The following is a 13,845-nucleotide window of genomic DNA, read 5'->3' as shown; positions in this document are numbered from 1 at the left end:
GCCCTACGCGAGGACTACGTGGTTTTTGGGTCATACGCTCACGCGCTACCTGCTTCAGCTCGGGATTCTGCGCTCGAGCCCATGGACATCGACGCTATCGATACGACGAGCGATCGCCAGCGTCATGTAGCGCGTCGGTGAGGTGCTCGGAACAGTCGTTCTCTCACCTGCTTCCGCTGCCGGAAGGTCGGTCATCGCGCGGCAGAGTACCGCGCGCCAGCTACAGTGCTTACGCATGTCGATGCCGAGCCCGTGAGTTCTGACCAGCCAAAAAAACGGTCAGGGTCAGTAGGTGCGGGGCGCCCTACTGGCTGGAATGTAGGTCCTGGTCCGCCGGTGGGTACCCAACCTCCTAGCCCCTCCTGTGCTGCATGCACACTTTCATGACACCCCCACGCCCGAGCGAATTCAAGATTGATCATTGTCAGTCTTCCCCGTCGCTGGTGCCCAGCGGACCACTGCGAGCACTCCTTGATTCAGGAGCGACCAGAAACTTCATCCCGCGGGTCGAGCTTGTCGGTACTCCCGTCGAACATCACGGTCCGCAAAGGTACAGAGGAGGCCGCTGTCAAGTTGGCGGATGGGAAATCACGCCGCGTCGCGCTGCGCGAGATTACACTTCCGTAGACGTTCGACGGTTTCCGACGCAACGACGACGTCTTCGTCATTGAGATGAATTACGCGTTCGACTGTATCTGGTATGCCGGGGTGACGCGCTATCACCTGAGATTGACTGGTGGTCGTCGGTCAAGCGTCGCAGTGATATGATGTGAGCGAGGTGTTCACGCACCTCCTGGTCGACCAGAAGGATCGGCCTCACGTCACCGTCGTGGACCGGTCATCACGACGCACGCTGTGCACAGAGTGAGCGATGGCCCTCTATGCACGGCTTGCGCAGTGCTGTTAGCTGACGAATCCCCGCAGCGACGCGGGGATGAAGACCAACTGGCGGTCGAGCAGGGGCTCCCGCACATGTACGAGACGGCGGTCGAGCAGGCGCTCCCGCAGACGAATGAGATGGCGGTCGAGCAGGGGCTCTCGCAGACTAACGAGATGGCGGTCGAGCAGGGGCTCCTGTTAATTAAGCCGATGGCCGCGCAGTTGGCGCTCCCACTGAACACTACCGCGGTCGAGCAGGGGCTTCCGCTGAAGGGAAGTGAGATCTGGTCCAGCGGGAGCGACTCATCATTCTCGAGTTCGCACTCGAGGTGGCGAAAAAGGAAGTGAAGCGGCGTCGGCTGAAACCTCGCCGAGAGCCCGTACCAAGTGACAGCTCACCGACGGAGTCGGTCTGCGTGCTTGAGTATGTGGAAGGTTCTTCCGGTCGCCGACGAACGCTCGAGCTTGCAACCGCGCCTCGAGAGACGCAGTCGATCACTCGACATCCAGGTCTCTCCTAGAAGAACTTCCTTCGTGGCCTCAAGGACGATGAAATCGAACAGGTCTGCCTGGCCACCGACGCCGATTCGGCGTCGCTCGAAGTGAATGCTGTCAGTGACGACGACACTTCCTCGCGCCCAAAGAGCGCCGAACCGAAGTCGGTCCGCGAGGAGCGCTTCGCAGCGCAATATAAGGAAGCGCTACGCGAATCCGGCAATCCAGTCTTCGAGGCCGTCCGCAAATATGAAGATGTCTTTCCGGATAAGATCCCAGCTGAGTTACCAGCTAACCGAGGAGTTCGCGACGAGATCGATCTCGTGCCTGGCTCAAAGTATTGTGTGACGCGGCAGTAGCCGCTCCCGCGATATCAGGTCCAAGCTATCGATGACTTCTTCGAGAGCCGCCGCAAGGCGGGTCATGTGCGCGAGAGCACATCGCCGCACTCCAGTCCGACCTTCTGTGTGAAGAAAGCCACGCGTGGATGGCGCATCGTCCATGCCTTCAATAAGCTGAACGACGCTACAATCCCTGCCCAGACGCCGATTCCTCGGAAGGGCATGGTGCTCGACGCAATGTCGGGTAGTGAGGTCTTCAGCGCCATCGATTTGACCGATGGGTTCTACCAAATCCTCATGCGGCTGAGCGACATACCGCTCTCAGCGTTTAGCACTCCCAGTGGTAGCTCTGGGAGTTGCCTGTTATGCCACAAGGCTTGAAGAATGCATTCGCTACGCTCTATCGCATGGCATTCCATGTGCTGTGCCCGCTCCGCGATCTCGTACCGAGTTATTATAACAACATCTTCATACACAGTCGCGCTGAGGGAGGCCTCAGCGTGCTCGAAGTCCACTTGAAGCATCTGAGGCAAGTCTTCCAAGCGAGGCGCGAAAACAAGTGCGCCGGAGATTCCGTGGCTTGGCTACTTTGTAAGCAAGATCGGCGTCCGCGCTGACCCCGAGAAAGTGTCGTCGATATGTGTGTGGTCTACGCCACAGAATCCCACTGAATTGCGTCAGTGGCTGTGTCTCGCAAATTATCTCCACAAGTACACGAAGAATTACGCCGGATTGATCCAGACGCTCTCTTCGTTGTTGAAGAAAGATGTGTCGTGGTCGTGGACTTCTGCACATGAAGCCGCCTTCTACTCAATAAGGAAGAGTCTCGCCGAGGCCCCAATCCTTGCGCTCCCGGATGACTCGAAGCCTTTTCACGTCGTCTGCGATGCAAGCGATTTCGCCATCGGCTGTGCGCTGATGCAATTCGATGATGAAGGTCGAGAGCGCGTCGTAAGCTACCAGTCCAGACAGATGAAGCCGGCGGAGCGCAACTACCCTGTTCACGACAAGAAGCTCCTTGTGATGCGCTACGCTCTGATCAAGATCATAGTGTACTTGTTGGGTGAGGATACCTTCGCAGTGTACACCGACCATGTATCGCTGAGGACAGCGAAGAGTCCCCATCTCTCCCAGCGGATGGCCCGCTGGCTTACATTCCTTTCTGAGGGCCCATTACAAGCCCGACAAGAACAACATTCTCGCCGACGCTTTGTCTCGGCGCCCCGACTACGACCCACGCGGTGCATTGGGTCGACAAGCTTCGCTGGATGAAGACGATGTAGACGAGTGTGCCACGTGCGAGGCGTCAGGTGTCAATCTGACGAGTGTCTCCCCGGTAATGCCACTCCGTGACAAGATCCGAGCTGCTTACGAGCATGACTTGATGTACTCCAGTATCCTGGAGCATCTCCGCTCTCCCAGCGCCGACACACTGGGAGCCCTTTCCCGATCCGTACGAAACCAAACTCACCGATATCGTCTCAAGGACGAGCTGCTGACGTACAGCATCGACAACTTCGATGCCCCACGTGTCGTTGTCCCTAATGACCCCGATCTGCGCTCACGGATTATCCATGAGTTTCACGATGCCCCGCTGGGCGCTCATCTCGGTCACGAGAAGACGTTTGCCGCTGTGTCGCGCGACTTTTATTGACCCCACCTGTATAAATGGGTACGTAAGTTGGTGCGCACCTGCGAGGTCTGTCAGCGCGTGAAACCGGCTTCGTCTTCGCAGCCCCCCCCTGCATCCCCTACCAGTGACCATCGAGGTCTGACGCTCGGTGTCGATGTACTTCATCTTCGGGCTCCCACCCGATGTTAACCGACGTTCAGGTGCCCTAGTGTTTGTAGACCGCTTCAGCAAGATGGTCCACCTGATTCCGGTGTCGGATTCGATCACCGCGGCAGATACCGCGGTGCACTTCATCGATGCAGTCTTCCGCCATCTTGAACTTCCTGAATCCATCGTCTCCGACCGCGACCCGCGCTTCATCTCGGCCTTCTGGTCAAAGCTCTTCGAGCCACTGGGCTCGAAGCTGTTGATGTCCACAGCAGCCCATCCGGAAACGGATGACCAGACGGAGCGCGTAAATCGCGTCCTCGAAGACGTTCTTCGAAGCTACGCGACGTCGTTCTCCAGCTGGAGCTCGTTTCTGCCTCTGGCCGAGTTCGCGCTGAACAACGCGGTACACGCGTCGACTGGCCTGACGCCCTTCTTCATTAACAACGCGCGACTCCCGCGTATCGCTGCTCTCCTCGCCCTGGGCCATCCCACAGCGCCGTGTGTCTCCACTCTGGGTGGGGAAAAAGCTGCCGTACTCCAGCTCCGCTGTCCCCGGCGGCAACACCGGTACTGGGTCAACCGGTACTTACACCGGTTGCTAATGATATCTCGAGTGTATCCCCTGTTCCCACGTCGGTCAACACAGTGACACGCTCCGCATCGAGCCCACTTGCGCCGGCTAACTACGCGCCGAAGCATGCGGCGCGACCAATCGACTCCGTAGTCGTCTCCGACTTCGCACTGCAGCGCCAAGCGGTCGCCCGCTATGTGCGAGACGCACTGCAGGATGCAGTGGACAAGCAGAAGGAGGACGCCGATAAGACTGGCCGCAAGAACACAGCCACGTTTACGACAGGCGAACGCGTGCTCCTGTCGACTGAAGGTATCAGAAACGCTGCGGTTACCAACCTCGGCGCGAAGAAATTCGCGCTGCGCTTTATTGGGCCGTTTACGGTAACCAAGACCATTGGTGATGCTTACACGCTTGACATTCCTACGTCACTACGTCTGCATCCGACGTTTTACGTCGGACGACTCAAGCAGTATCACCCCACTACGATTCCAGAGTCGTCTCAGGCTACTGAGCCGGAGCATGCGTCGAGCGACCTTCTCGACGGGCGCGGCGAGCCATCGATCCATCCGCACCAGGAGTCGGATCTCGAGGCTGTGTCCCCGTCTGTAAACGACCGTGAACCGGCCTCTCCTGCATCTGCAACCGAGCAAGGATCTCTCGGTTTGACTGACGCAGCTGCGCACTCTCCCCGGTGGCCCGGGCAGTCTGGTCGAGAGCCTCATCCAACTCCTGCTGGGCATCCCAGTAGCGGTTCAGCAAGTCGTTCTCGTTCTGGGCAGCCAGAACGCGAGTGTTATCGACGCGAGGGCCCTCCTCCTGTTGTTAACGCTGCCGGAGATACCCGCTGGATTGTTGAGCCCATCGTTGCCCACGAAGATCCACTTCGCGCTCTCAAACGTCATCGTGGGCTCGCCCACGATGTTCCGGCCGACCGTCGCTATCGGGTACGATGGCTCGGGTTTCCTCCCGACGAGGATACATGGGAGCCTCGTGCCAATCTCCTTCGTGACGTTCCGAATGTTGTCCAGGCGAATGAGTCCAATATCGCTGCGAACCACCATGTGTTGCATGCCAGCTCGCACGAGGAGAGCGACACATGCGATCACGCGAACGTGATCGGGATTGATGACTTGGGCGACCACATGAACGGGACCGAGTCCTGCGATTTGAGCGGCCACGCGAACGTGATTGAGAACGACGACTTGGACGACCACGCGAACGTGATCGAGAACGACGACTTGAGCGGCCGCGCGAACGAGACCGAGTCCGATGCCAAGAATCTTCACGTGCAGGGAGTCGGCGTGAGCCGCCGCGATTAGAGGCGCGCACGTTCTCGGCCAACGAGAGACGATACTTCTCGATCCACCCGTGTTCTTGTTCACCGAGCGGATACTCGGCGATGTGACTTCTCCACTCCTCGACAGTCGGACGCGATCCAGTACAAGTACCACAACTTTCTGCGACCCTCACGTAGCAGATGCGGCGCATGTCCTCCCATGCGCTGGTGTAGACGCGCTCACGGAGTTCTGTGGGCGAGTGCTCCTTGACGATCTCCTCGCGGTACACCAACCAGCCGACGAAGCTCTCCCCTTCTTCTTGCGTCCGGTTCCAACGCCGGATGAAAGTGCACCACGACTCCTGCAATGCGCCATATGCGACACCCTCGACAGGCTTTTGACGCAGACCACGGAAGAGCCGGAAGTGATCCTTCATCGTGTCCAGCGTGCCCGGATCCCGCGCTCCGGATATATCGTAGAGAGACCATGCCCGGAGCTGGTCGTCCATCACGCGCGTGCCCCGTGCCGCTGCTGTCGACGACGTTGCCGTCGTCGGTGTTCCCGTCCGCTGCTGATCCATCGTGTTGCTTGTCGCCTTCTCCGCAAGTCGAGTTGTGTCGCTCCTGCGCTTCGCAGGAGATGTCTCCGTCTCTGTTTCGCTCCGCCCGTTAGTCAAGTCCCCGGTCGCCATCCTCACGCAGATTGATTTGTTCTTCGCCCACTGCTTATGTTGCGTAAGTGCAACTTTAGAAGGGGGAAATGTAATGGGCCCCTCCATTACATAATTACATAAGTAGGTAGATTTCTTTACATAAGTAGGTGCATCAGCACACGACTAGCGTGTGCTGAAATGCTGTCATGCCATTGGCTGATATATGGGGAGACAGACCCATTATTAGCTAATTGGACTATGACGTGTATTTGAGTGGCCAGGGCTGTGGCCTTGGTCCTAAAATAAAGTCAGAGTTGATTTTTCCTTTAACCTAAGACTCAGTCGTCCTATTGCGAGCTTCCTCAACACTATAGTGTAAGCAAGTAACGGAGTAAATACCTGACCCGCTACAAACGGTGCATTTAAGTACGACCTTCTTGATGAGCAGCTCTCCAACCGAGGGGCTGCACACTTCCACTAGCACTTTGAACAGTACACAAAGTCTTCGCCACACGACCCGAATCATCCAGCCCGGGCATGGGCTCAATGAAATCCATCGTATCGTCTCCCGCGTCACCGTTCAAGTCGGCAACAACCCTCCCCCCCAGGAATGACGCGCACTGTCGAGCTGATCCGGGTAGTGTATATATCCTCCACTCGGGGAGAGCCTATCGGGAACTCATCACCAGTACCCTTCAGCGTCACTGTATTACTATCCAGATCTACCACATCTCGGAACAGATTAAGCGCGTCTGTGCCAAATATGCCATCTACATTTAAGCGCTCCACCACAACAAGCGGCTGCTCTAACTCGAGAGCTCCAAGCCGAATGGGTAATTAATCACACCATCAACATGCAGCCGTTTGCCAGCCATATTGTTCAGGTTTAACTCGCAAGGCCGTAACGAAGCCTTCGTCAGTCCACGCGCCTTTAACACGTGAGCGCCCACCAGGCACGCTACGGCCCCGGTGTCGATCAGAATATCTATCGGCACACAGTCAATGTAGCCCGTAAATACGGCCTCGACGTCTTGAAGCGATCCGATGATGCGATTACACTCGGGTATGGCGTCGGTGTCACAGCCCGAACTGTCGTCCTCTGGAGTTTCGAAAATCTCGACCAATCCCTGTTTCTACTGCTGAACCGCATAAGTATCAGACACCGCGTAGCCATAGTGCTCGATATCAAACGCTGGATCCTCGATCAAACAGTGTGACCCGAGCACTTCAGAGTGTTTGGCAAACAGGGACGAGCAGTCGAAATGCACGTGCCTGTGTCTTCGCTGACTCCCGTTCGACAGCCGAGACGTCTTGCATGGGGCCCACAACCCAGTTCCTTGAACGACCTTCTCCTCCATCAGCTCAGCTCCGTGCTTGAAAGCGTCCAAGGCAGCTTTCACTACACGCTCAACGAAACAGTTGTCCATTTGATCGACTAAGTCATCAAGCCGTTCGCGTATTCGGGCATTCCGGTTCACCGCGGGAGACATCTCAGCGCTGCTCTTGTCGTCGTCACTGTATTGTGCCTACTCACAAGCGGCACCCGGACGCCGGCCGGTCATTTCGTTTCGTTTCCTCTTTTACCAGACGATACACCACTTGTCAAGCCCACGCTATCCAGCGAGAAGGTAGGGTGCTCTCATCCCCAGTCAGATCATGCACACTGTCGACTGTACCGAAACTGTCCTCCTTGCAGATGCTGATATCAATCCCGATGTTATCCTCAACATCGTTCTCGTCACTCCTGACAGACTCCGCGTCCGCCGTAACGTATGCCTTGACACCCTCATTCCGGTCAAGGGCCACTCCACCCCCGACATCTCAGTCATCGGAGTCACTCTCCAAGACAGCGTTCACCTCGCCGTCTGGATTACTTCCGAGCTCACGGAAATCTCGGTTGACACGCTTCGCAGCTTCGGAAGCAGCAAGCGTTCTCCAATACCAACCGATACAGTATTCTGGAATGGATAGTTTGCCTGGCGAAGACTCCCGCGCCCTAGCCAGCGTTTTCTCAGGGGTCCCCAACATCACCCTCAACGTCAGTTCCTTCTGCTGTTTCTTGTTTTCCTTCACATTTCGTTTCAGTTCCACCTCGTCGAGAGGGTATATCCGGTCCTCGAGTTCCCTGTCATATTCTTCCTCCTCAGTCGGTCCGGATTAGTCGGCTCTTTCTGTCAAAGTGGCCAGCTCCTCGGGCGCAAACAACCTCACGTGGGGTTTGGGTGAGACTCCATCGTGGGCCTAGCCGTCCTTGTAGTCTGGGCCTCTATCCTCGTTCTCTGGACCAGGCTCTGTAGTGGCACCCACCGCCGTTTGTTTAGCCTTGATCACATCTGAGTCTTCTGCTGACTTCCTGAGTATTCCACTCTGGGGAGATGGCACGGTATCTGACCGTTCCCGCTGCGAAAAATGTAAAGAATCGGGGTTACCCCTATCACCACTTAATGCGTCTGACTCCGCGCCAGAGATATCTGAAATTGTAAATGCAACTGCAGCAACCATTCCCATTACCCGTATCACTTGTTCTGCTTATACTCTTCAACTTGTCAGTAATCTCAAAGTTCTCTTGAAACGTTCACGTCACGACGCGCGGTCCATCCCAGCATCCTATTTCCAGCGCTCGGTTATCTCGCTTCTGCCCATCAGAGCTCTCGTCCGAGGCTGAATTGTTACCAGTCAAACCCTCGTCGACCGGGTTTCCGTACTCGTGTAGCCGTCAACTGTGACAGCGTTCGCACCTTCAACCGTGGCGGGGGCGGCGGCGACCTCAGTCACCGTAGCCTCCAAGTCACCCTCGTAACCGTGTTTTTTGTCGTCATTGGATTCATCTGGCGTCTTGACGTCCCCAAATTCCTCGCAGTCCTCGTACGAGTCCGTATTCACTTGTTCAACGTGTCCAATCACGTCATTGTCTGCCAACTCATCACCGCCGTAGTCGTCGTCAAAGAGTCCACCTTGCTCGTGACTCTCCTCTCCTCCCTTGTCGTACTCAGCAGCGCTCACATTCTCCGGGACTATCACTGATGTCACCTCGTAGTACACCTCGCGCTTGACGCACAACCCAGCGGAGTGTTTCTCATCGTAATCAGTTCCAGTCTCATTCAGGCATTTACCATTGCACTGTTCCCACCGGAAACGGGATACACTTCCCTTCCAAACTCAGGATTCACTTCGAACTGCCCACACGCCACACTCAAAGAACTCGAAGCATGTCCCCTGGTGCCGTCCACCGGACGAGAGGAAGGAGCGGCACTCCCTTTATCTTCCTCCTGCCACCGTCATTGTTGGCTAGGTGTTTGACCTTGCATCGGAGGAGCGTTCGTAGCCCTCTTAAGTGATTACAGGGTCGGACACTCGGACACCATGTGATCTCTGCTGTCACACATATATCACGCGCACGCGTTACAGAAATGTCCACCCGAGCGATTCCTCGGATGCTGTTGTGGCTGCTGTTGCGGGTTGCGAAGGTAGCTGCTGTTGTGAATGCTGCGGGGGTGGACTGGTACACTCCACACCAATATGACTCTTCGCCTTGCACGACGAGCAGGTAGCGTACTGTCGGCGACAGTTGATACGGCTACAACCCAGCGAATTACAGTGCCTACATACCATAAGACCATTCTGAGTGTACATCTTGTCATTAATGGATGTTGATAAGGACGAATGGCTTTAGCAAGAATCAAAATATAGTGGAGCCGCACACCGTTGACTTCTTGTCATTAATGGATGTTGATAAGGACGAATGGCTTTAGCAAGAATCAAAATATAGTGGAGCCGCACACCGCTGAAATTTTGTTTTACGATTAATCATTTCCTTCGGGAACAACAATAAGCTTCCCGAAGGAAATGATTAATCGTACAACAAAAATTCAGCCATCTTTTCGTAAAATTGTAAACAGCAGCTGAGATTGTTATATTGCCTCTTTGTACGTAGAGGCGTTGCTTTGGTCTGGGAGGACATCTGAGCTCAACAAGTTGCAATTTTCGAAGTGCTGATACCTAACGATCGAATCAATGAAATAAGCATTTCTTTTGACACGCATGATTATCTTTAATGGAGTGTTAGACCCAAAGATAACTTCACCCACTGGGTTGTTTCATGTCACAAGATAAAAGACTTCCACTCAATTCCTTCAAGCAACATTAACTGGGCCAATGGGTTTTGATGCTACCCGTGGCCGCCACAGACACTGTATTTCTCTGGTGTCCACCGGATATTGTTTATAAGAGGCCAATCAATCTATTCTAGTACCAGGTGGCGCATTCATTTACAAACAGATACAAATAAATATGTTTAAAGAGAGAATATCACCATATTTTTTGTGATATAAAAACGATACTAACGATAATAGGTTTACCAAATATAGAGGGCTGTAGAAAGAACTTTCTTCCAGTACGAGCTCGTACAAATGAGTCACATAAGAAGTAAGAGATTTTCTTTAGGTTGAGTGCCATCCCCGGAGAAACTGCGTGTTCATAAAGCCGTGTTCCGCGACGATTTACAGTAAAGCGGTCAGAATTACACTTTTGAAATTACTGCAGTTTTGGCACAGATGCTGCATTTCGTTCACCTGCGCCCGTCGCTGTACAATCAAATTGGAATGATTTACCAACGCAACTACAAGGCGATTGCGAGTGTAGCCTCGTGGCCACGTCGATTACAATATATGCATGGAAATTAAGGCAAACTTTTAGCTAAATATTAGGAAATGTTTAATTTTTTCACAAGCTCGGGCTGTCATTTTTTGCTCCTAAAAATGTCGGCAAAATCACAATAAAGTATATACATAATTCTACTTTGCAATATATTAGGCTTTTCCCAGCCTACGCGCTGCCCTATAATAGACCTGACCAGTGGTCACGTATACAAGTCAAAAGTGATATACATGTATGTCATTTCATAATTATCAATAAATCATAAGAGTAAAACGCCGCCTACTTTAGTCAGTGCTCTCGGATTTTTCAGGATTCAAGGGTCGATTTGTGGATAGATGCTCCTGCCGTACTAGGTAATACGTGTTCGCGTAGCCAAATTACACCTGGGCTAGGCTCAACTTACGTACATGTACAATTAAAAAAGGCACAATCATTGAATGCGTTGAAATAAAATCAGAGTTATTTCCTCATGCTATTGCGGAAGGGCAGCCAAGCGGTGTCGCCAGGGGGTCCCAAGAGTGGACGTCTAGCACGGCAGCGTGGGTCGAGCGCTGAGGCGGCGTTGTAGGCGGAGACAGCTCGACTGGGCTTTACCGATGGGGTTCTGAAGTTTGTGTTGGGGCAGCACTCTCTGAGCCTACAAAGGATGGAGACGTCGAGCTTAAGGGTGTCCTGGAGCTTAAAGCGGCGGATGTCATCACGCCACTGCCTCACTCGGATGTTTGGCTGCGTATTCGCCAGAAGGAGGGGCCTGCTGGCAAGAACTATAAGCTGGATCTGAAAGGTACGACCTGGTGTGATATGGGATGAAAAAGTGTATATGGTGGCTGCTGATACTTCAATGGCAGCTTTGAACTTGCAGGAGCGACAGGAGTGAATCGTAGCGCTCCGCAAAGCTTGTCGGGTGTGGGGGCTTTGTCAGGTTATTAAATATTGAAAATTTTCTCGTACTAATCCGTGTTTCATCCGCTCTGTTCGCAGAGCGAGCAATTGATACGCCAGCGGTCAATCCAGAGGGGCGTTAGTTTGCTACAAGTACGCTCCAGTAGGTGGAGCCTGAACGCGAAAGCGATGGCTGAACTTCTTTCATCCCCCATGGCGCCTGACAACGTAGGCACGCCTCGAGTAGATTTGCGTGCTTCTTTTCAGATTTTCCATGAAATGGTGCTGCTGAAGAAGCTCCTTAATAAGAAAAAAAGTACGTGGGGGCCTCCTTCGCAGTGGTCAATGGCACAGTATCAAGAGCTTGTTCAGGGCATTTGTCTCGCTCAAGAGAAATCAGGGAGCTCCGAGCCTAATCCCGACAGCATTTTGGCGGAAGCATTCAAGTTGCGGTACCAGTTTGAGGAAATTCCAGAGAATCAACGAAAGCTTTCACGGGACGTAGATCACGGATGTCAACAGCAGAGAAACTAAAAGAAGTCGAACTTGACTCCCCTGTTGCTTCGTCTCAAACGTCGCCGCGAATACGCTGCCCCTCGTTTCACAGCTACCCCGCAACTTTTGAGGAGCTGTCCGACCGAGCTGGGTCAGCAGCTAAGTCGGCGTCTAGCGACAAAACGGACGACACGCGAACGAAGCAGCCATGGAGTCTGGGTCGAGGCAATAACGATGACTTAATTGTGGAACAAAAGAGTGTCACTGTTGGCCAAGTCAACTCGGAGGAAGGCATTGTAAACGCATTGTCGAGCCGTTTTGACGAAGACCGCATCTACACGTACGTCAACCACCACATGATAATCGTGATGAACCCGCACCGGTTGCTACAGACTGCTCGATTCACGTCAATTTACGACGAGCAGGTTGTACTCACTTACGCTGACACGGCAAATGCTGAGACAGTACTGGCTCCGCATCCATTTGCTATCGCGAAACAAAGTCTAGTTCGACTTTTCTTCAATAATAGGCGCACAGGTGGTAATTCGTCGTTAGCTTCGTCGACACTGAGCAACCGTACTATGGCTGAGGGTCGCGGGCAATCCCTTTGTCTTTGCGGTGGGAGTGGTAAGACAGAACTTGCCAAGGACTTGCTGAAATACCTGGTACTTGTGGCGCAACCAGCTCTTTCTGAGGGTTCGGAGGGTCGCCAGCCCAAGATCAAGCTGTTTACTAGCTCCACTAAAAGTACCATTCAGATGAGAACAGAGGAAACACGAACGATCGCTCTCCTCGAAGCTAAAGGTGTGGAGAAATACGAAATCGTGCTGCTGGATTGGCATCCTGAACGCTGGGAAGAAATGGCATCAGTGAGTCGAAGTAAGCGTCTCCCCCAGGTGCACGTGGACAACCTTTTCTTTGGCTTTTACGACAAGTTGGAGCATCTTTAGGATGAAGAACAATTGTTAATGTATCGTACGAATCCACATGCGGCGAAGAAACTGAGCAGAGTTTTGGAATCCAATATTATTCTGGAAGCGTTTGGAAATGCTACCACGTCGATGAACCTTAATTCGTCAAGGTTTGGAAAAGTGACAACTCTGCAAATTGCCTTTGGGGGGAGTTTCAGATTTGTGGCTGTCACATATCGCCGCTTTTACTAGAAAAATCCAGCGTCATGAGTGAAAGAGGTCGTGAAGCTGGAGACCAGAATGAATTGAACTTTCACGTACTGTACGCGATGGTGGCCGGTGTCAACGCCTTTTCCTTTTATGCGGTTGCTAGCGAAGGAGTTGCATCTCGATGGTGTAAAGTGCTCCGCGTTTACTGATCTCGGTCGCAGCGACCACAAGCCGGCAGAGCTTATGAGCGAAGCGGAAACGTGGAAAAAGGATGTGGAAAGATGGCAGCAGATTATTGGTGGGCTAGATGAGCTGAACGTATCCCCAGACGAGCAGAAGGCAATTTTTAAAGTGCTAAGTGCTGTTCTGTGGCTTAAAAAATATTGAGCTTGACTATCATGAGACATCGAGAAAGCTTTTGATGTCTTCTGCATGTACGGGGGTGCCTAATGCACCTCAAAGAGTGGTGGAACTTGTAGAGTTGGAATCAGTGGAGAAATTGAAACGAATGATGACGACAAGAAGTGTAAGTTTGCAATCGACGAGTGAAGCATAAGAGGTGACTCTGGAGCAGGGTCAGGTAAAGCATGTTTGAGACACACTCGCACGTTTGTTATACCAGCTCGCGTTCGAGTACATCGTTACCGCAACGAACAAAGTAACAAAAATGAGAGGTTCATGCACTGATAG

At 53.2% G+C, this 13,845-nt stretch overlaps 3 protein-coding genes across 3 annotated transcripts; all 3 read left to right on the top strand.

Annotated features, from left to right (window-relative positions):
- Nucleotides 1-11,728: 11,728 nt before the first annotated feature.
- PITG_16945 (uncharacterized protein) lies at nucleotides 11,729-12,197 on the top strand (the record flags this gene model as incomplete). Its single annotated transcript, XM_002897314.1, has 2 exons — nucleotides 11,729-12,053; nucleotides 12,169-12,197. 2 exons carry the CDS (start codon nucleotides 11,729-11,731, stop codon nucleotides 12,195-12,197), a joined length of 354 nt encoding a protein of 117 aa, XP_002897360.1.
- A 193-nt stretch (nucleotides 12,198-12,390) lies between these two features.
- Nucleotides 12,391-12,989, top strand: PITG_16944 (uncharacterized protein; the record flags this gene model as incomplete). The annotated part of the gene is made up of 4 exons (XM_002897313.1): nucleotides 12,391-12,540; nucleotides 12,625-12,705; nucleotides 12,760-12,919; nucleotides 12,976-12,989. 4 exons carry the CDS (start codon nucleotides 12,391-12,393, stop codon nucleotides 12,987-12,989), a joined length of 405 nt encoding a protein of 134 aa, XP_002897359.1.
- A 13-nt stretch (nucleotides 12,990-13,002) lies between these two features.
- Nucleotides 13,003-13,532, top strand: PITG_16943 (uncharacterized protein; the record flags this gene model as incomplete). Its single annotated transcript, XM_002897312.1, has 4 exons — nucleotides 13,003-13,156; nucleotides 13,240-13,277; nucleotides 13,327-13,473; nucleotides 13,515-13,532. 4 exons carry the CDS (start codon nucleotides 13,003-13,005, stop codon nucleotides 13,530-13,532), a joined length of 357 nt encoding a protein of 118 aa, XP_002897358.1.
- Between the last annotated feature and the right edge of the window lie 313 nt (nucleotides 13,533-13,845).

This window comes from Phytophthora infestans, genomic scaffold (genome assembly GCF_000142945.1).
Source record: "Phytophthora infestans T30-4 supercont1.46 genomic scaffold, whole genome shotgun sequence".
Classification (NCBI taxonomy): Eukaryota; Oomycota; class Peronosporomycetes; order Peronosporales; family Peronosporaceae; genus Phytophthora; species Phytophthora infestans.
Note: the sequence above shows the minus strand (reverse complement) of the source record. Positions and strands in the feature narration are given on the sequence as shown.